Raw genomic sequence first — 22,595 nt, forward strand, 5'->3', positions numbered from 1 at the left:
TGCATTCTGTGAAAACGGGTAAGATTGGCTATAATGTCATTATCTTAATCTTTGCTATCGATACTTTTTGCCCGAGCAACGCCGGGCTCATCTGCTATTTTTCTATAAATGCGATATTTACGAGAACATACTTCCCATGTAAATTTTTCCATCTGTTGCAAAAATATAAACACTATTATCATATAAAAGCAATTATTATAGCATTTTTAGAATATTTTTATTTTATTTAAACAAGTCATATGAAGTCTTTTGAACGTTAACGTTAACAATTTCGTTCAGCTGCGGGGTATAATAACCTCTCTAACAAGGATCACTTTTTAAATATTAAAGACAATTTGACAGGGATACAAGATACGTGGGTACACAGCGTACATATGTTGGAAATGACGATATAAAGATGTGTTTCCTCGTAATCCTTTTTGTTACAGTACCACGAGTCACCACTATGAAAATACGTTAATCATTAACATTACCTGTAGTAATAATACATTATACAGAACTGTATTCAGTATGTTTGTACTTTAATCCATATATACAGACATTCAAAAATGTACATGTCTATGATTTCAATTTGCCTACCGTATTTACCATTTTTGCAACTAATCCAGTCCACGAGCCGTTTTCAGTCTGATATCCAAAATATTTCGGTATTGGTTTCACAACAGAATAACTAAATAAATGAAATTAATTATACTCTGTGTTTATTCATTTAATTAATATCTTTTAGATTTACCTAAATTTTAATTTCTCTTGAATTGCTTTAAACACATGAAAGTAAAATCCGTCTATGATTTTTGTTTCCGTTTCGTCCAATCTCATTTAAACCGGTATCTGCAATGTGTAAACTACGTCGTAAACCATTAAAATCAGTTATAAGAAAAAGTCGTCTTACCTGAACACCAACAATTTTCCACGCATATGAATTGTTCTTTGCTCCTATGAAGAATTTTATGAGAATTAAGATTTTTATGTAAAGAATGTCTTATAGACAGAAATATAATAGAAAGAATATATACATTGAATACTTAAAAAATAAATAATCTATACATTAGTACGAAGAATCCATTTCTTTCTTACACAAGCTGTTCACTATACATTTATGCAGGCTCTTAGTTACATGCTGCAATCAAGTTACCTTAGTTGTGATGCTACGTTCACAGTAAAATAAGTAATTTATTCAAAATGGCTCGTGTAATTTTACGCGGAAATATGTACATATTTCAAGCTTAAGTAAAAGATACATTGAAAGTGAAATTTGAAAGTGCTCTCTTCACAAATCTTGTGGAGAAACACTCCTCCAATACCTTTGTGTCGTCATGCGCCTTGCTAGTTGATAACGTTGTCACAATGTCTTCTACCAGAGTCGGTAGATTATCTGGTCTTTCGAGTGCCTCTCTTCGCTATTTGCTAAAACCGACTAGAGTCAAATGTTACTACCAGAAGCACTGCAATCACTACAAGAGCTTGATGAAAAAATGTAACCGACAGGTAACATAACTGAAAAATCTGCAGGTCAAGTATGACTTGTGAACAGCTTTGTCGCATTGTTATATCATCAATATAACAAAACGCTGATTTCATATTATATCCATTATTGAAAAATAAACATCCGTGTTTAGTTCTGTTAACTGTACACGTACGTTGCTTGTTTTCCATTACTTCAATTGGCAAATCTTATGGCTCGGATATAACAAACTACCTCGAGATTTGATGGACGTAAACGTCTTGTCTGGTTCAGCATCTCATGGCTTTGCTGTCAATATATTTTTCATTCAACGCTGCCAAGTGATGGCAATAGAGAATAAACAATGTAACCTCCTAAATAGTGTATAATAAACTTTAACGCTTTTGGATCAAAATAATCACGATCTAATAATTCACTATCATTATGATCTCCATAGGATGGGTTCAAATTACAAAACAAATTTTGTAAATGTTTTTCAAGTTGTACTCGCAAGTTTGTAACTTGCAAATCTAAGGATTAATTGTATAATATTTCTTTATCAATCTTAAAGTATTTATACGGGGAGGCGGGCCACAGAGGGATAGTAGAGATTTTTGATATTTACTGCTCAACATAACAGTAATTATATATACAATAAAAAATTGTTTAGATCCTAATAAAAAGACATTATAGTTAATGGCTACAGTGAAATTATTCTACATAAGACTGCTCTTCAACGTGATGAAAGTTTAAACTTAAAAGTTCGAAAATTTATGAAAATATTTATCTAATAAATTGTAATAATAAAAAGCTTCGACATAATATAAATCATCCAATATTTACTTTTGTGTAAGAATAATAAATGAAGTTGAATACAATGTAAGTAGAGTATCTTCAGTTAGTAAGTCAATAAAAAATTTAATTCTTTGCTAATTTACTTTCCTCAGTTCCAGGAAAAAAAAAAGAAAAACCTAAAATTTTAGTATGAAATTTAAAGTTAAAGTAATGATACTGGATAAAATTTACGTTAATTATTTTTACTTTCCATTGCTACAAATAGAGAAAAGAAACAGCCTTAACAACAAGAATACCTGAAAAAACTTGAAACCCATTTATTTATAATTAAGTAAGCTAAATGAGAAAATAATATAAGAAATTTCTAACAGATATCGAACTTAACAATTCTTGCAATTACAGTTTCGTAAACCCTTACTAAAGTGTTTAAAGTCTATTAGATTGTACACGTAGGAAAATATAAATAGATCTGGTGAAAGTGGAAAGCAATGTAAATCAATTTTGTATTAAAAGCTTTTAAAGTAAGCACGAACACACTCCAATTCACTTCCAAAGATTAAAATCGTACTGAATACTTTTTTATTATTTTGCACGTTATAGAATATAAATCAAAACAATACCAGAAAATATCTCAAATAACATAAACCGATATTTAATATCCAATTTATATAATGAAAAGTTTATCCATTAGAAATTTATAAATATTCAATGCCGACACGCGATATTTCCTGATTAATTTATTCATTTCACGATTACGACGTTCAAGCAATGTAAAAGGAAATATTCAATACAGTAGAGCGTCGTTTATCCGAACCAATTAAGGACTGAGGTTGTTCGGATAACTTATTTTCGGATAACCGATTATGCACGAAAAAATATCCCGTGTTGAAATTTTTCTCCATTGCGTGTCGCTTTGCGTTGAATTTTCGTCGATGTTAAGCCTAACGTAAACTTTTTAAAATAATAATCGTGGTTATTGTATCGTTAAAAATTATTTCTTTATCTTTTACAAACAAAATAAATATATTAAAAAATATAAAAACAAAAAAAAATTACACTTTAGAAGTTAATCTAGTATCAAAAACGTTCGATTCAGCACGACATGCAGTCCTCAGAAAAACACTACATAAAAGTGCCAGTGCTGCCAGCTAAAACACACATCAACCAAAAAAATATTGGAGTAGTTCAAGATATAGCCAAAGATTGCAGCGCCACAGCACTAGCGAAAATTTAAATTTGCCGACTGGAATGCTTTCGTTTAACCGACGTTTCGGATAACCGACTTACGGACAAACGATGCTCTACTGTATTATTAATTAGAGAACTGTTGTTATTCTGCCACAATTTCAATAAGTGAGAAGTACTTGAATATGAAAATTATTAAAATACTTATTTTAATGAAGAAAACCTTATAATTGATTTATTAGTTGTTCACACAAGGGTGACACTAGATGTTTCTTTTCTCTTAAATTAGAATAATTATAATCAGTTCAATTGATTTTGAGGTGATATTTTTCAAACAGATGTTATTTTCATTTAACATTATCAACTTTAGCTTTTTAACCCGTACTCAGTGGAAAATTGTCTAAATATTCTAAATAATTAACCATAACAAAAAACTGGTTAAAGACTCAATGTAATGACAATTTCTTCGAAGAATTCTGTGAAATAATAAAGACAGTGAAAGGTGAGCGTTTAATGAAGTAATTTCTTTATGTGACATAAAAGAACATGGCACTGTCATAAAGCAGAGTGCCGAATATTTTCTTTGAAATGCATAGTTTCAGTTTATTGCTCGTGTATTGCTTTTGGCATGTAGATGCATTTCGATTAAACAATTCTTAATAGCAATTCTCAGTTTCGAATACAGTAGAGCGTCGTTTATCCGAATCAATTGGGGACTGGGGTTATTCGGATAACTTATTTTTCGGATAACCGATTATGTTCGGAAAATTATATTAACCTATGCAGTGATGAAATTTTTCTCCGTCGCGTATCGTTAAAAATTATTTCTTTATTTTGTACAAACAAAATAAATATATTGAAAAATATAAAAACAATTTTAAAAAATTATACTTCAAAAGTTAATTTAGTATCAAAAACGTAAAATATTTGAGTAGCCCAAGACATAGCCAAAGATTGCAGCGCCACAGCACTAGCGAAAATTTAAATTTGCCAACTGGAATTCTTTCGGATAACCGACGTTTCGGATAACAGACTTTCAGATAAACGACGCTCTACTGTAATGCGTTGACGTATTCTGTATGGCAGAGTCGATTCTATCAGAACCTGTCATAAATTCTTCCACAGATAACGCGTCTTGGAGCAGAAATACGAATTTATTTTTCAAATTACGCTGGAACCACTAAATGTATCTTCATGATTGTGCTCCTGTGTTAAAGTGTACGTTAACAATACATTATAAAATTGCAGTTACTCACTTTCTGAAATTATAAACAATAAAGTGTGTCTATTGTCGTGTTTTTTAATGGTCTCAGAAAAGGGATCTTTTTCAAGAGACATCATAATTTGATGCATTGCCCGAAAAGCAAAAGGCTAAGAGTTTAACTACTTGGCAATCGAGTCTTATGGCTAATCAACTAACATTTTACATAAATAAATGTGATGTAATTTAAAATTATTATAGAATTTATACATCTACGCAACTACTTATGATTAATTACTTCATAATTTATTGAATAACACTGAAAGAGTTTCAATATAAAGTTACATGGTGTTGCGAAAAATTTTAAATACTGTATTTAAATGATTTAACATGAAACCGCTCGAACCGAAGTCTCCAGCAAATAACCAATAACATGAAAAAATTTTCCTAATTACACTGATTAACGATATCGGGCTATAGTTCAAAGGAACGGAACATCTACCATTCTTGTATATCATTTTTAGGCAAATATTCTATCAAATTGTAAAAAAAAAAAAATGGTTTTAAAAAATTTAAATAAAAAGTAACTATTCTCGAAATATAACAGAAACTAATGAGTGATATTTAGCCATTGGCTCATTAGACTTCGACGAATGTTTACTAAAATAACACCATTCCTTGTTTTCAAGGCGAAGTGTTGTTTTTATCAGTTATTTCGGCATGAGTTGCTAGGCGATATCGCCCCGTGGTAGAGTGTGGCGTAATTGTTAATAAATCGTAGTTGTATGCGTTTATGATGGTTGTTACGCGAGGAATAATTCTTTCTAGGAGTTCTTTCAAGGGTGACTAGTTCCAATTAGTCGTTACAGAGGTGGACAAAACCTATAAAACTCCACGTGGACAACCCGTCCGGGCCAGACGCGATACCACGACCGAACTACAAATGTTCAGGAACGATACCGCTTGGTCACTGATGGGCTTCAAGGATGAGTTAGCCCCATCAGAGACAACAACCACCTCGTGCGATCACAAAGGCGCTGAAGATTTATAAGACAAACACAGGCGAATAGACTTAAATCGTGTCTATTGGAAATTTTTGTGAACAGTTATTCGTAATTACTCTAAAATGTACCATAATTTCTAATTGCATTATTAATTTTTCATTATTCTTTTACGGAATAATTCTGCAAATAAGCACATTAAAGCTAGAAGTAATCCAACGGAAAGCAATATCATTGGACTAATGATGTCACCCAATTGTAATGCTTGGAATTCTGAATATTTCAGTAACTTTGATGTTTCCGAATAATCTTTTTTCTCCATAATTCCAGCTTCAAATAAGCGTATTATACTATTAAAAAATATGTTTTTAATTACTTCATAATAGAAAACGTCATACAGGTAAACAGAAAGTAATCTTACGTTTTACTTAATTCCTTTTTAAAGGGAAATCCCTTTCTTACAGCATAAGACTGAATAAATGTGACGAGAACATCTGAAGAAATTGAATATGCGTGTGGTTCTTTTTGCGTTAGTATATTTGTGCCATATTCAACCGTTATCATAGCAAAACGTTCTTTCTTAACTTTTTCGCTTGCTGTCGATAAAGACAAGAAATGGTTGTGACGTAAAATATGATCTTTAAAAATTCTATTCCTTTTCTTGCCGGAATTCTTCAAATAATATGCAAGAAACAAAATAATTAAATATATTACAAGTACTAAATGCAACAATTGTTATACAAAGTGTCCATAATTAAAGTATTCTTATTCAGTGCACTCTGTAGCGGTATCCAATAACCGAATCCCTTAAATTCATATACAAATTATGCAACGAATATTAAAAAGTGTTTACAAAAAAATGTTAAGTTAAAAATGTTCCGGGCAGTTGACAGAAAATATACGGCTAGAAACACGTTAAACAACAAACATTAACGTTAATTTACAGTTTAATGTTATTTTAAACATTACAAATGAAGTCGCTGAAAACAATGACTTGTACAAGATATTATACCTGAATAATAGAGCACACATTGAGCAACATTCCTTACATCAGTAAACATATCATGCAGAAGGTATGTTTCTTGCTTTAAGTATAAGTACGTTTTACATGTGTTATTGATGTTCTCTTTCCTATGGTTCCTGGAAAGCATGTAAAGTACACCCTAGCGAAACTTTTGAACTAAATTTTTTCTTGGAAAATTCTCTTCTCCATTTTTTACATAGTCTGTATTCAAAGTTTCGTGCCAATAGCTTATATTTTTACAGATACAGATGCTCTGAATAGAGAAACTTTAAAGGCCTCAGCATACCGCAGTAGGGAATCCGGGCCAACAACTCCCAGGAATTTTCCATGGGCGGTAAGTCCCGGCGATTGGCCCAATGCGAACCTGGCCGAACCCACAAAAGGTAAAGAAAAAAGGCCAGGTGAGGCCCCTTCACAATCGACACAATAAGAGAAAACATAGCATTAGTTTTCAATGTTGTAATTATTATATTATAAATTTTTTTCCGACATCCTGCGCATGCTCTCATTTTTAAACATAAGTGACGTTCAATGTAGTGACAAATAAATAAATGACGTAACAATAAGTGACGTTTTAATTGCCCATGCGCCGTATTCATTCGCAGTCGCCATTGATTGTAAAATGGTCGCGTTTTTTGTATTATCCTCTGTTTTGCTGTTACAAGTAAATTCAGGTAACAAAATATTAATTAAAAGTTAGAATATAATTATTTATTTAAATTTCAAATTTAATTTCAAATAGTGTTAGTTGCAGCGTGATTAGAATTACTTAACTCTAATGATTTAGTTCATTCGTATACGGATGGGCCACGTGTCGACGAGGGGGGAAGTGTCTTTTATTAGAAACTGGCCCCAATTTAGGTGTTAAAACGTGAGGAAAACCGGGAAAATTCCACGTGGCTGGTCCGTGGTACAGGCGCGAACCCACGTTCCGGTGGTTTTATCCATTACCAATGGTAGGCCCTTAACTGTGATATACTTCGCAATTAAGAATTTAATTAATAAAACCATTTTAATTAGCTAATATTTAAGTTTCATAAAGTGTTTTTTTATCTCCTGACGTACATTCTACATATTTTAGAGGGGTTAATTTAATTTTGTAGCTCTTTCTATGATCTGTTATTGGAAGAAGAGGATGCGAACATCCTCATTAAACGATATTTTATATATTTTCCAATTAATTTTTATATTGATATCCTTATTAATAAATTAAACCAGAATGTCTGAATGCCCTGAGCGAAGTCAGAACGATTCTTTTTTTTTTATTCTTTAATATTTAATTTTCAATTCTAAATTATTACAGGTTTTGCTCTAAACGAGCCAATAAAGATCATATCAAAGTCGGGTAAAGACGTGGTCCTCCCTTGCAAGAAGTCGCACGACGATGATATTTACTTAGTGCAGTGGCATAGAAAGGGGAACTTCACGCCAATTTATGTGTGGTTTGAGCAATGGGCTCCTTATGTTGATAAAAAATACGAGGGAAGAGTCGAGCTTAGCGGAGAAGCTTCCTTGAGCCTTAAGAAAGTTAATAAAGAGGATGAAGGCATTTTCGAATGCCACGTCTTGTCACTGGATAACGGAGAAACCCAAGTAAACACTACGAAAGTAATATTAAAAGTAAAAGGTATCGTCACCAAGTATGGTGAAAAATTTCGATTTTTATGTTAATTTATAGGTAGGGTGGCCGAAAATTTAGTTAACAGACAATATTTTAAAAGCCTGTGAGTAGAAAAGGCTAATATAGGTTTGACCAAATTCATGAGGGACATAAACCAGAGTTTTAAATAATCATTCCCACAATAGCGGTGTGGCCAAATCTATGATAGATTCACCCAAGTCCTCCAGCCTAGGAGACTGGCACTTTAATTACTTGGCCATTTGGCCATCCTCAAAAACTGAGTTAAAGCTCGTATATTTTAAAACAGTTAACTAAATTTTGGGCTGCTCGGTATATTCATTTTCTAAATATTCTACAGTAGACCCCTCCTATAACACCGTTGATAATTCCGTGTTATATGAATTCCACGTTGTACGAGTCACTTAAATTTTACAAATACGTGTGCCGGGCTGTGAACGGCTCACGTATTTGTAAAATCTAAGTGACTCTTACAACATGGAATTCATATAACACGGAATTATCAACGGTGTTATAGGGGGTCTACTGTATCTAACAATATTTTCGAAACTTTATTTAATACAATTGATAATAGATTAATGGTATTATTTCTTGTAGATTTGATGCCAATGACAACGATTATAACCAAATCTGTGCCAAAAAAAGGTAAATTTCACTACAAGAAAGAAATTGTTCAACCTTAGCGCTTGACATTCAATTCAAAGGCATTTAATTATTTCGATATATCATACCATTTATAAAATTATGTATAATATATAAACTATTATATAACAATTATATTCATCACAAAATAAATGTTATTACCTAAGATAACACCAGTCGTGAGGGTTCCGGATTCGAATCCCATATAGAACTGCACAATTTGTTACGGATAATGCGGTTCGAACCATTGTTTTCCCGTGTTGGTAAAATCCATTACTGGTATGTATTTGGAAAAATTGCGTGTACCATGACAGATGTTTGTGTCTGGCGCTAAAAGATCAAAGAAGATAATGAAAATTTACCATTACGATACGTTTTATTGTTTAAAATTTGGTATATTTTTGTACTTTTTGAAATGTATTTTCATTTATATAAGAATAAATATACTGTGTTTCATTTTGCATCAGAATTGTGTCTTTCGTGTCATTTCATTACGTAATATTACACCTTAATAACAAAGCGTTTTGTAAATGATGTCTTGTAGACCCAGTGGCCAAGCCCCGAACACTGGTAGTTCGGTCGTGGGTTCGCGCAAGCCACCCACGTGACGTTTTCCCGGTTTTCTCCACGCCCGAATAGGGACCAGTTAACCTTAAAAGACCTCCCGGAAGGTATTACCCCTAGGCAGATCGTCCAAGTGTCGCGTTGCCGTAATTTAACAAAACAAACTGTAAGCCCATAACAGGGGTATTTTTCCATACCCGTGTGAGACCGGCAAGGCCCACAATGAGGGAAATCGGGTAGAAAAGAACGGGGCCCGACATATCCCGAACACACCACCCAAAGAAATTCATGCGGAGAATCAATCCTGTAAGAAATTTAAATAGTAACATAGCGTCATATGACGTCAATTCCGGCCGTCAGTAAGATAATACATACAGTATATTTAAAACAGACTCAAATATATGAAATAAATTTGTCTATAATTTTAGATTTTTTTATGTTTTAAATAATTAGTACTTAAATTATCAAGTTAATTCGTCGGCTTTAGGAAGTAATTAAAATTTAATTAATGACGTCACTTCCGCGGTAATTTTAAATTCGAGGGGGCGTAAGCTCCGTCCACGTGTTGATCGTTGTCGCCATTACTGTTCTGTTGATGTTCGTCGTTGGAAACTAATACGTTTTATTTATTTTCAAAAACTACATGAGATGTTTATTAAGTAAGTTTTATAGATAACTGTTCAATCGTTATGAATTTAAGACTATAAATTTAGTTTAAAACGTTATAGTTCAACACATTCTTACCAAATTGACCACCCTGTCTATTGAATTTAATGCTTTCATTTCTCTAGATTCACCCACATTCCATTCTTACCTATCTCCATTTCAAGCAAAGCTCGGATGTTTTGAAGGGCTCGTTTCCTTGTCGAGCAGGTAAGCGAGCCAATGATGTAGTTCGTTTCGTATGAAATGATCCCTGTCTTTGATTTGCTTACTTGGCTGCTTGACAGGATGTGCTGTAACCGAAGGGCATTTACTATACTAAACCTTGCTCTTTAAGTAACAAATATGTAGTATATAAACTCGTGAAGTTGGAACAACAGTCAACAACTCGCACAGAAACCATGGTACTTACTCCGGCACTTGATTTACTAATCGTGCAAATGTTTTTTGCCTTGTTTAACGGTGATGGTCTACTATCATGTGCCTTGCTGTGTGTTCTTTTTTTTCTCGCTTAATTCATAAGGATAATATGTGTGTTGTTTTAAAAATTCACACACAAATGTTTATGTTAAAGTTATATAGCTCAACTGATGCTTTTCTTTCATTCTGTATTCGTTTGGTGTGATGGAAGATGAAGTCCTATAAACTGGGACAAAGCATTTGTTGTGATTAGTAAATCAAGTGCTGGACTAGTATTGAGATTTTTGTATGAATTAATATGTATGTAGTAGAAACTTCTTTATTTTATGGGCAATAAGAGGGTCTTTTTTCTGTGCCATCATGGGTTTCACCAAGCCCAGAATGGGAATGGCTGGATGATGATGACCGGAATCCATTGTATCCCTATCAGACCACCAATACAAAATTTCTGGGGTTTTTTACCTGCCGAGATTTGATCTTAGAACAGCAGGCTGATTCCTTAATTTCTTTGATCATCTGACAACAGTTTTAAAAGCATTATTTCTTTAATAGATCAGTTGTGTACATTTTAGCTTTGAATAAAACATTTTGCATAATTTGTTAAAATACATTGAACATTATTGATATTTATTCACTTTGTTATACGAGCGGTCACTGCTTTTCGTGCATCACTTTGTTATTTGTATATCAGGTGTAATATGAAATCGCTAATTTTAGTATTCCATCCTCGTGAATCACTAATTCTTAATTATTGCTTCTTTATTCTGATTTTTTACAATAACTAGGATCTAATTACCTAAGTGAGTATATTGTTTCATTCCTTCAGTTCTCTCTTCCTAGGTTTTCTGCAGTCTTCTTTTGTATTATCCACTTGTCTTTTGTTCATTTCTTTCTTGTAATCCTATTGTTAACCTGAACTACAATTATATTACTTGCTGATAATCTCCACAGCTAATTATTTGTGCGCAATGATAAGAAATTAAACTAAAATTAAAGACAAGTTTATTATATGTAGCAACTTCCTGTTATATGCAAGCTGACCATAATTTCTTGATATCAAAATGGAATGAGGAGCGGGTAATAAATATAGACATTAGTAATAACTTGTTAGTACATTATTAGTCTTACAGATTTGGTGACATAGAAAAGAATGCATAAATTTTCCTGAAATATTTTTATTTTGAAAATCTAACAACAAAATACAGTGGTGCCTTGTATAACATACGCCTCAAATAACGGACGCTGCGAACAACGGACTTTCTGTTTGGCTGTTACGTGACTCGAACAACGGACTTTCTGCGAACAAGTGCAAATGATGTTTCCACTCGTTTGCAATTACCAATGACAATCTGCTATTTTTATAATAGTATTATTAGAATATATTATTAGTATATCTGAAGTCCAGAGCTCCCGTTGGGATTTGTCTTGTTCTCTTGTTTATTATGTATAGTACATCACCTCAGTGCAGGGGAGGTATTTACATTTATTCAAGTGTTGTGCAAATCATGGCTTCTAAAAAACAGAAAGGTGATTTCAATTGAAACAAAGCAAGAAATCATCAGAAGGAGTGAAAGTTGACAAAAACTTCCTTGTCAAATGGAGAGAGGTTCAGGAATTTACCAACACTCATTATCCAAATAGAGCTGAGACCAACAGGATCAATGATCTCTACAATGACACCCTTGCCCGTCATTTCCAACAAGTGTCGAAGAAAAGAGAGAAACAGACCACCTTGGACATGTTTTTCAAGAAGCCAGCTGTCAAAAAACAAAGGATGGAACAAGAAGAGTTGACCCTGCAAGCTCCGGTAGCTTCTTCTAAATCTGACTCCGATTAAAAAACAATGAAAAGAGACCCGCTGCAATATGTAAAAAGTCTGTATCTGTATGAATGTGTGAAAAAAGTGTTCCTTCACCTCCTCACATCTGACTACCCGGCATAATTGGTGACTGCTCCATTTTCATTTTTTTATGGTACGGTTATTTTATGCTGCGGAACGAATTATATGTTTTAAATGTATTTCTATGGGAAAATGCGTTTCGCATAACGGACTTTTCACTTAACGGACGTGCACCTGGAACGGATTAAGTATGTTATACGAGGCACCACTGTAATGTATTTGTATTACAATATGATATCAAGTTTAATAGTTACGTTGATCCTAGTGAAGCCAGGCATATTTTACAGATGAACTTATTCTGTTTGTGTTCTGATCATTCAATTTTATCATAAAACTTATTGCATCATAAGAAGCAGTTTTGCCTTATAATTAGCATTAATTTTGTTGCTTTGATATTTAATTTCAACTTTTATTTTGACCACGTGGAATATGTGAGTGGAAATGTTTTTTCTACATAAGCTGTAATTACCTAAAAACAAAGTATTTATCTAATTATTAAATCTTTGAATTCAAGATCCTTATCATGCATTTGTATCCCATCCATCAGCTAGATTGATTTTTTTCTTCAAGTGTTTGGATGCTATTGCTTTATCGGCACCCGTTGATCGAATTATCACATTTTGTCTGCTTCCGTTGAAACTGTTCTGTAAGCCATATTTTGTTTCACTTCTTCCTCAGTGATATCCGTTCAAATTTATGACTGTTATTGATGTCAAATAAACATTTTCTAACAAGTCACGAATCTGGAATACGATATACAAATGTAACTATTTCCTGTAATGAATAGCAGCATCACGCATGGCATTCGCTAGCAAAATGACTTCAAATTGTGGTACCAAAGGATGCAATGGTACCGTATCAATTTTGTAAAAGCGATAAAAATTTAGCTCACTTTTTGCTACATCATATTTTGTGGTTCCCTTTGTGCTTGAGACAAAATCGGTTCTCTTGCACTGTCCCCATGCAAGCATACCACGTTTTGAAGTCGACGTGGTACCATCGTTACCTTTGGTACCGCAGTTCAAAGCCATTACATAGCGAATGCCATGCTTATTAGGAAGTGTCTTTTGGAGTACTGGATTTGTGTGAGGTGCTGCTATTCATTACAGAAAATAATTACTTTCATTTCGACTGCAATATCTACATCCAATATAAAATGTGTTTAATATACCATTCCAGGGTGTTAACTATTCATACGATGCTCAGAAATAATACTTTAAATGAATTATACGACAGCGAACGACTTTCTCGTCGAAACAAATAGAAATTAGAAAGCCTCTTCTAGTAAATTAATACAAATAGTTTTCTTTAATTATTGAGAAATAATATACAGTATAACTGAATATGGAAAAAGTCTACTGATGATGCTGCATATATCATTCATAATTGACATGAAATATTGAATTAATGGGTAAGAATAAGATGTAACAAGTTTATTAATTGTACTGTTTTCATTGTATAAAAGTCGTATTGATAATGAATAAATTGTTATAATTATTAATAATTCGCAATTTAGATCATTTGTATCTAATTTCAGTATTTCAGAGTGACTGCGGACGAACGGAGAATCATTGATGACTAAATCAAGCGGAAACTACACGCAAAATCTCTTTCCAAAAGCATTTTAACAAACAGAAGTGCATATACAATAAAAGATAGAATGTAAATATGTGTTTAATACATGGATTCTTCAAGTAAGTTAGTTTATATTATGGAAATGTCGTGAAATACCACGGTATTAGCAGTCTCTGTGAGAGGTAATGTGGTGAGTGGTGAGTTCAAAATGGATCTCAGCTTTTTTCTACTTATGATAGTTAATAATGGTGATAAAGAATAATGTATTGATTCTTTTGTATACAGATAGAATTGTCTAAACTTGTTTTTCGCTATTTTATACATTATAACAAGAGAGTGAATGATATTCGATTCTTAAATAAACTTAACCAAACTAAACTGAAATCCGACAGTAAGTTTATTTAATGAGCTAAAGATTTGAAGATTTAATTATTAAAATTGGATATTTTATAATTAGAGAACACTGAAAAACTACTCTTACAAGAAATGAGAAGGTGAAAGATTTTAGATGATGTACACTGTACATTCAATAGTGGAAGATTTCAGATTAAATAAATTAATAAATATTGTTCTAAGTTAACTTTCTCTTTAGTTTTTAAATGCTTTTTCTAGACAAGTAAGTCGTATGACCTGCATTTCCACTCTGTGGCAGATGGCAGTACCCCGCTTTCTTGCAGACATTCCAGTATTTGAAAGACATCTTTGCCGATCACGTAATCTCCAGTGGAATGCCGTCTACCGGGTCTCTGGACCTCACTCCCCAGATCTTGTTGCCTTGGGTGACATTTCTGGCATTTGCCATAGGAGAAACGGAAATATCTTACTTAAAACTTCACTTAAACCTTTTCTGCTGTACGGTAACTTTTCAGACACCCTGTATTTTCAACACACTCGCTGTAATGATTCTAAGATTCAAGTTCCGGTGTCAGTAGGATCACAAACAGGTTGATGCCTCGAGACCATCTTTCCGCAGTTGTAAGTTACATTACACCATTAGAGTAACAGAAATAAATAATTCTTTAAACAGTTTTTAACAGTTTCTTTAAAATTTAACAGAGCATTCTAGAAGCAAAGTTATATTGTTATTATTACATTTCTTTGATTATAAAATGATTACAAGGTGCAAACCTTATAATTCTAGTCTAATTTTACTCAATAGAAAAAAAAGAACTTATACAAAAAGAAATCTATAGAACTAACTTAATGAAATTAAAACTCCAACAACAGTACATAACGATATCATAATTAATTGATTAATATAGCTTATATCAGAAGAACGTGTTTTATGTTATTGTTAACAATCAATTCCAATCAAGACACATTATTTTAAGTGGATATTACTTGTATGTTTGTGCGGTACGATCTAAATTAACTATTAATACATGAGGATAATGAACATGTAGCAAAATAATGTCTACATATAATATATACAGGTATGCACTGTTAAATGATGGGCATATCTTCCAATAAATACGTAGAGAGAACGTCGTAACGTCTAATCTAAATGTTAGTGTCTGCTATAGGTTTTAACACCCAGCTCGGAACTTTTTAAACACCCAGCGTATAGCCCCGTTTTAGCGCCGAGCGACTTCCACCTCTTTCCTGAACTGAAAATGTGGCTAGGAAGGCGGATGTTTGAGACTAATGACGATCTTCAAAACAATGTTAAGGCCCGTCTCGAGTCACCGGCGGCGACATTCTACGAAGAGGAGATTGGAAAGCTTCTCCGCAGATAGACAAATGACTCGATCTTCACGGCGATTATGTCGAAAAGTAATCATGTTTGTACCTAACTTTTGGTAATAAATTCATTTTGTTATTTACACTTGTCTTTGTTTTATGGACCATTGGAGGTTGGTAAAAGAAAGAAAATGCCTTTGTATGCAGTGCTGTATATATGACTTTGATGTCGGTACAAATTTCTTGTTGCATGGTAACTTTTCGGATACCCTGTACTTAATTACAAATATTTATCTTTCGTAACTGATTTAAATTGCCAATAATTTACATTTTATTTATTATTTAAGTTCGTTACTTAACTTTGCTTATTTTACTTTATTTTTTTCAGACATTGGATAGATACAAACATGTTATCAGTTGAAGTATTTCATATAAATCACATTTATATGCAGACGATAAAATTGAATTTTAATTTATTATTGAATGATAAAGTTTTTTAACCGTGAAACATATATCAGAAGCAACTGAAAGAGAATAAAATGCCGAAGGAAGACGTCTCGTCGCAGGAAGAGCCGAATTAACTCTCGAAATGAAAATACTTTTCTGCGGCGTATTTACTTCAATAAAATTATAAATCGTTTGCGCATTACAATTGGAATATGAATTCTTAAGTTTTTGCTTAATAATGTTTTATATCTCTAAACTATATAATTTAGAATTTGGTATTAAATTTGATAAGTTGAGTTTTAATAATAGTTCAATAATGCAGAATTTTATCTTTATTTATTTTTGCAGGAAGACTTAGAAAGAAGACGGGCAGATTTGACTGCAGAATCTGCGGCAAAGTGTTCTCGCAGAAGAGCAACCTAAACGTTCACTTAAAGACTCATTTCGGCGAGACCTACTCGTGCGACATTTGCCACCGCGAATTCGGTCTCAAGTCGACTCTATATAATCACGTCAAGATCCATTCCGGATTCAAACCCTACGTTTGTGACATATGCAGGCACAGCTTTATACAAAAGGGAGATTTAGTGAGGCACATCAGAGTGCACACTGGCGAGAAACCATACTGCTGCGACTATTGTTTCCGCAGGTTTGCAGACAAGTCCAGTTTGACGAAACACGTAAGAAGAATTCATTCGGGACAAGGTAAACCGACGATACTCGTCTGATTGCGAGTTTAGGGTTTCAGGTGAGATATCTATAATATATAGGTTCTGTTCGGCAAGCTATTAAACTAGATTGCCAAACGTTGCAATAAATATATGTTATAACAATAGAAATGTTAATTTTATACAGTTCCAATTTCATTTCTCACAAAATATTCCATGGATAATTCTTTTAGTTTCGTGATTTATGCCAAACAAATTGTAGGCTACATTTATGTGAGAGTTGTCATTTGAATTGTAAATTTGTTATATATATTGTAGTATGCAATACATGTTTTGGATATTAAAATTTATTATTCATTCAAATTATGTCTTATTCTCAAATCAACTTGAGTTTATCCTGTTTGTTTCATAAGAAAAAACTATTTATCAACAAGGTAAAGCAGTAAAATGTCAGCTACTATATGGTAATAGAGTGTACTCTGTTACCGCAAAGAATCTGGATTCATACATAAACCGCACTTGTGAGTTTTTGTGCTTAGTATACTCAGCATAATTCCCCGTCCCTTGTTCTTGCTAGTCCAACCCATTGTGGATTGGGTTAGTACGACATGAGTGTAACGAGTCGTCGTCTAATACATTATGGTAACACAGTCGGAACGTGTGGCTAATTCTCACAAACAAATCTTATCGTTGAGTACATTCTGGCATGCATCAAACTGCCTGTGATGTAATAAGATATGTTCCTGTATTCACTGATTCATTGGGTTGCGGATACACTTAGCTCCAACAAAATGATATGTCCGTCTCCGGAATTACGCTACTAATGTCACTTTTACTATATGTAAGTATTAACCGAAAGCCATTTTGACAAAATAAGTCTTACTTCTGTTTGCTTCCACCATCTTATTAGGTTGCTAAGTGTTATGGTAAAAGCTTCTTAAACTTTTCATAAGCGTTAGTTTTTATATGTTGGCTTGCGACTTGCATGCATTCTGAATCTGTATGCGATCTTACATCTACGTTATAACGTAATTCGTGGCTCGATGTCTGGCAAAACAGCTTTAACAGGAAACTTACCTAGTATAGCATAGAAAAACACTCGAATGGCATTTTTTAAGTTAATCTGCACCAATTTTTAAGAACATTTATGTTTTGTTTTCAACTAGGAAGCTTTGTATACAGGATGTCATAAGTCTCCATACAAATGGTAAAAGCGGCAACTGATGTTTATTTTATTCGTACAAATGGTATCATATGATGCAACAGAATAATAATCCGTTCCTTCGTTAGTGGCATTTCTTTTCAATTGGTTCACCTTTCTGAAAACGAAAAGTAAATTATTCACCGCTTTCACCATTTGTATGGAGACTTATGACTCATCCTAGACTATAAAAAAAGGGCATTATGCAAGAAGCTTCAAACTATCATTCAACTCAGATCAGTGCTCCCACAAGGTAGCGTTGGGTCAACAGAGGCTGTTTTTGTCAACGTACCACAAAGATGCATGGGATAATGGACAAATGTTGTTAGTTTCTTTTATATTTGCAGAATAGGCCAGAAGTCACGAATTTTCAGTCTGTCAAGGGTATTATTTGGGTCACCTATGACAAGGGAGCACATGTATAATGCATTTAAAAACAAAAAAGTTTACAAAGTGCCTGCTAGGGTGGTAAGTGGCACTGAACACCGTAGTGAATAACTTAAAATGTTTAAACTTACATAGTCATACAAAGTACCCTGTGTATGGGTAACAGTACGTATGTGTCGACCTCCGTTGGCAACATTGAAATTGTACGTGGGACCAAAGGAGGCCAGTGTATGGAACGTGCTGTTGCTTAATAACACAGCTTATTCCTGGTCCAGAAATCCCCAAGAATTTTTTGGCGTGGTCGTTCGGATATGTCGGGCCCCGTCCCTCACTACGTGGTTGCCCCGTTGTGGGCCTGGTAAAAGAGGTTCTCTCAGTGTCCACAGGATGGAAAGAGTTAAAAGACCTGGTCGATCACGCGATGATATAGATGGGAAAAGAACGCCCTCAGCATCCACAGGACGGAAAGAGGCAGAAATAAAATTTTGCTTTAGTTTTTCCTGTTACATACAAATTTTGTACGTTATACTGTCACTAATTAATACTGCAATCAAACGAACATCTGTTAAAATAGCCAGGTGTTCGTATAGTTTGATTTCCGATCGTTTTATTTGGGGTATATCCACGTACACCTGTTGCAATATCAAGTATTGATAGTTTTCTTCTCCATGAACTTTTTTCTATGAACCTCTGTGACGAAATATGTACTAGAAGCTAGGTAAGTTATTAATTTAATACCCAATAACTTGTTACTGAGGTGTCGATTTGTTTAAATTCGAGTTTACAATTATCTGGTAGTTATTTGCGTAAATTAAATTTTACACAAGCGTGTCCCATTAAATTATTACATTGAATAGTGAGGGGTCGAGAAACTCTTCAGTAGTATAAAGGAGGATGCGCATATGCGGCGCGGCAGAATAACGTAACTTTTTCTCGCTGCAGAAGTCGATTTTGTGCCTCTTCTCGTGCCACAAAAGTTGGTTGAATTCTATCTTTTGCGACGACCTCCGCCAAGACGCGTTTCTATCAGACAATACCAGACAAACTGTTAGTCGCGTGAGAAAATACAATCTAGTGGTGTTTTAAAATGGCGGAAAGTTCGACGCTATTAACCGAGATAATATCAGAATTAAGAGGAAAGGATAATAAATTTAACACAACTAATATAATTTGTTTCAAAGAACAAACCAACCTAATCTTACTCGTAATAGTATTATGTATCGAGAGATCTTAATGGAGGAATAAGCGTATTTTGTACACCAGTTCTTTTAACAGTTTCTGCCGGTGGCCACTAAGAAGGCCTTTTATAGTAGCTCGTTATGGGTTCGACAGGGCCCATGGGACCCGAAACGTTCGGACGGATTGCCCCCGCCGAAAAATTCGTGGATAAAACTATCGAACACTGGTAGTTGGTCACGGGTTCGTCCCTCACCAACAGATCATCCGAGTGGACTTTCCGGATACGTCGGTTCTTCGTCTCCCATCACCCGTTTGCCCCATGACGGGTTTGGTCGAACCCACGACGGATACGATAACTCCGCCGAGTGCCCACGGGAGAAAATAATAATAATAATCGTGTGTAAAATGACTTAAATTGATGTACAACGTTCTAATAAATATAAATTTTACAGATTTCAAGATGCTGATGAGAAAATGTTTTCTTCCTCATTCCACAGTGGTCCCAATTCTTATTTTATTTAATGTATTAACGTTACTGTTAATTGATATAATAATGAATTATCATTTCTATGGAGCGTTTTTGTTTTCTAAACGGAATTTTAACGTGTACAAACTGAAAACGACAAAGCTGAAATTGTGTGCACAGCCTAAAATTGAAGTTCGTAGCTTAAACCAACCCAGAGACGTCAGGGTAAGTACGACGAGTATCGAGTACCGTCGTCACCCCAAAACCATTCTTCTATGGACAAAATATTATGGAGAGACTTATTCCCATGATTACTACTACTTCGTAGAAGAAGGTAACACCACTTTCAAAATGTACGGCTGCCCATATAGCGATTGCATCGTTACGACAAACAGGTCTTTGCTGAAAACTGCCCAAGCAGTTCTCTTCCATCAGGCGGATTTCCACCCCCGGGATATACCGAAATCTCGAGATATCAATCAGAAATGGATATTTTATCTTATGGAAGCTCCTGGGAGAGATTCAGTTTTCTGGCACACCAGAAATAACCTGTTTAACTGGACTATGAGCTACAGGAGCGATTCGGACATTCGAGTGAAGTACGGAGAAGTGTGCCAATTACCAACAGAAGAATGGGAATACGTGGATAAGGACTACTTGCAGAGTAAGATCGGCGAAGTTGTGTGGTTCGTAAGCAATTGCCATACGTCGAACAATAGAATCGATTACGTTGCAAAGTTGTCGGAACACATCCAGGTTGATATATACGGAAATTGTGGCAAGAAGAAGTGCCAACCCAGCCAATCGCCCGAGTGTTACGATGAAATCCTGAAGCATTACAAATTTTACTTGTCGTTTGAAAACTCTAATTGCAAGGATTACGTCACGGAAAAGTTATTTAACGTGCTCAATTACGACGTAATTCCAGTAGTGATGGGTTCGGCCGATTACGAGTCCATAGCTCCTCCACATTTCGTAATAAACGCCGTGGATTTTCCGGATCCGGTCAATTTGGCCGAATTTCTGAAGACTGTCGGCAGCGACGGAAGATTGTACAATTCTTATTTCGAATGGAAGGGAAAATTCAAGAGTTATTTGTACCCCTGGATGTGCGAATTGTGCAAAAAGTTGCATTTTCAGGGAGGTGAAAGGACGGAAAGAAACTATATTTCCAAATGGTGGCTTGAGGAAGCAGGTTGCAAGAAATGGAAGCTCAATAAATTTCTATAAATATTTGTGGTTCTATTTTTAAATATTAAATGAGATATATTTGAAAAAATAAGAAGATATTTTGGCATTCTTGATTATTCTTCAGGATTGTTTTATTCGTATTCGGTAACACGACACATAGATCTGCCTAGACGGTGCCTACTATTACAGTTTAATGGCACAAATGTGTCGCCAGGTTCCGCAGAACACTGTCTGGCAGCTACCTCATCTAAATGGTGAGGCTGCAAAGTCATGAAATACATGCATAATATGAAAATAGATGTTATGTGTTATATAGTGTGTAAATAAAACAGTAACATAATATAACGTCGTACATGTATTTTCCAGGACCTGTACATCCGGTTTAACAACGATATGTCCGCTTCGAACATGTCGAAGTTTCTGTATACCTATTTAAAGAGTTGCGGGATTTATCTTGTTTTGTGCAATACACCTAGTGGTATCACTTCTGGAAATATTGATGTTGAAAACAAGTAATACATTGGCACTAAATGGGGGTGTGGGGATTGCCATACGAACATTACATAGTGTATTGGTTTTCAGGATTTTACTAATATACTTAAAGGAAAATTGTGTCTCCAACTTAAAAAGTCTATTCAAAATTTCTTGTTCACTGTTGACGAGAACCTTATTGTTCTTGACAGAAGAAATTTCTAAAGCGTTCAGTTTATCTACAACACTTTGTTGATTGGTTAGGATAGCTTCTCCGCTTTTATTTCAGGCAATTTGATTTAGTTTCTTCTCCGATAGACAATTACCAAGAATATTTACGATTTTCTCCACACGTCCTATAATGTACTCAGAGTGCCTTTTGATACCGAGCTTGGCACCATCATTCGACTCAAAGAACCCCTTGATCTCATCTAGTACCCGATAAGCGGAAAGCCGAAGTCCTCCTATATCAAGGTGTTCAGAATCCATCGCGACAGTTAGAAAGTGGAGAAAGTTGCAGGATTGAGGAAAAGAAATAAATTTTTTGGTACGCTTTGCTAGTTTTTTGCCCTCTGGGCGCTTTTCTTTTCCATGCCCATCATGGGTTCGGCCACATCCACAATGGAGACGGCCTGGCAGTGAAACAATGAGCCCAACGTTTCTGATGAAGACCTTCCTTAATTAAAAATACTTTCTGGAATTGCTCGCTGGAACTCGAATCTATCGGAGCGGTAGGCTGGCGTTTTAATTTCTTGGCAATTTCTTTGAGTAAATTTTTATTTTGTATAATGCCTTTACACTCACCCTATAGTTGACTGCTCTCTCTTCTGTTATATCTTCGTGTATTCTCTT

The 22,595-nt window shown here is 34.4% G+C and overlaps 3 protein-coding genes across 4 annotated transcripts; all 3 read left to right on the top strand.

Moving 5' to 3' along the window:
• The first annotated feature begins 7,216 nt into the window (after nucleotides 1-7,216).
• Nucleotides 7,217-9,394, top strand: LOC111630064 (protein turtle homolog B-like). The gene is made up of 3 exons (XM_023374081.1): nucleotides 7,217-7,324; nucleotides 7,954-8,277; nucleotides 8,887-9,394. Exons 1-3 carry the CDS (start codon nucleotides 7,273-7,275, stop codon nucleotides 8,970-8,972), a joined length of 462 nt encoding a protein of 153 aa, XP_023229849.1. The 5' UTR covers nucleotides 7,217-7,272; the 3' UTR covers nucleotides 8,973-9,394.
• Nucleotides 9,395-9,958: 564 nt separating this feature from the next.
• Nucleotides 9,959-22,435, top strand: LOC111630055 (glycoprotein 3-alpha-L-fucosyltransferase A-like). Of its 2 annotated transcripts, none has more exons than XM_023374065.1 (3): nucleotides 9,959-10,154; nucleotides 14,024-16,928; nucleotides 20,068-22,435. In XM_023374065.1, the coding sequence occupies exon 3, from the start codon at nucleotides 20,076-20,078 to the stop codon at nucleotides 21,309-21,311; it is 1,236 nt and encodes a 411-aa protein (XP_023229833.1). In that variant the 5' UTR covers nucleotides 9,959-10,154; nucleotides 14,024-16,928; nucleotides 20,068-20,075; the 3' UTR covers nucleotides 21,312-22,435. The 2 variants fall into 2 exon arrangements, with proteins under 2 accessions (XP_023229833.1, XP_023229832.1); XM_023374064.1 differs by having other exon boundaries at nucleotides 9,960-10,154; nucleotides 14,016-16,928.
• LOC111630049 (protein krueppel-like) lies at nucleotides 14,160-16,908 on the top strand. The gene is made up of 2 exons (XM_023374052.1): nucleotides 14,160-14,172; nucleotides 16,529-16,908. The coding sequence occupies exons 1-2, from the start codon at nucleotides 14,160-14,162 to the stop codon at nucleotides 16,906-16,908; spliced, it is 393 nt and encodes a 130-aa protein (XP_023229820.1).
• Nucleotides 22,436-22,595: the final 160 nt, after the last annotated feature.

Source organism: Centruroides sculpturatus, unplaced genomic scaffold (genome assembly GCF_000671375.1).
Source record: "Centruroides sculpturatus isolate CEXI.00-Female unplaced genomic scaffold, Cexi_2.0 scaffold605, whole genome shotgun sequence".
Lineage (NCBI taxonomy): Eukaryota > Metazoa > Arthropoda > Arachnida > Scorpiones > Buthidae > Centruroides > Centruroides sculpturatus.

What these genes read in the sequence shown, in the direction of transcription:
- LOC111630055 (XM_023374065.1), top strand. Translation starts at nt 20,076, where the DNA reads ATGCTGATGAGAAAATGTTTTCTTCCTCATTCCACAGTGGTCCCAATT.
- LOC111630064 (XM_023374081.1), top strand. Translation starts at nt 7,273, where the DNA reads ATGGTCGCGTTTTTTGTATTATCCTCTGTTTTGCTGTTACAAGTAAAT. An exon ending in GCTGTTACAAGTAAATTCAG is followed by an intron (nt 7,325 to 7,953) that starts GTAACAAAATAT and finishes AAATTATTACAG; the next exon opens with GTTTTGCTCTAAACGAGCCA. An exon ending in AGTAATATTAAAAGTAAAAG is followed by an intron (nt 8,278 to 8,886) that starts GTATCGTCACCA and finishes TATTTCTTGTAG; the next exon opens with ATTTGATGCCAATGACAACG.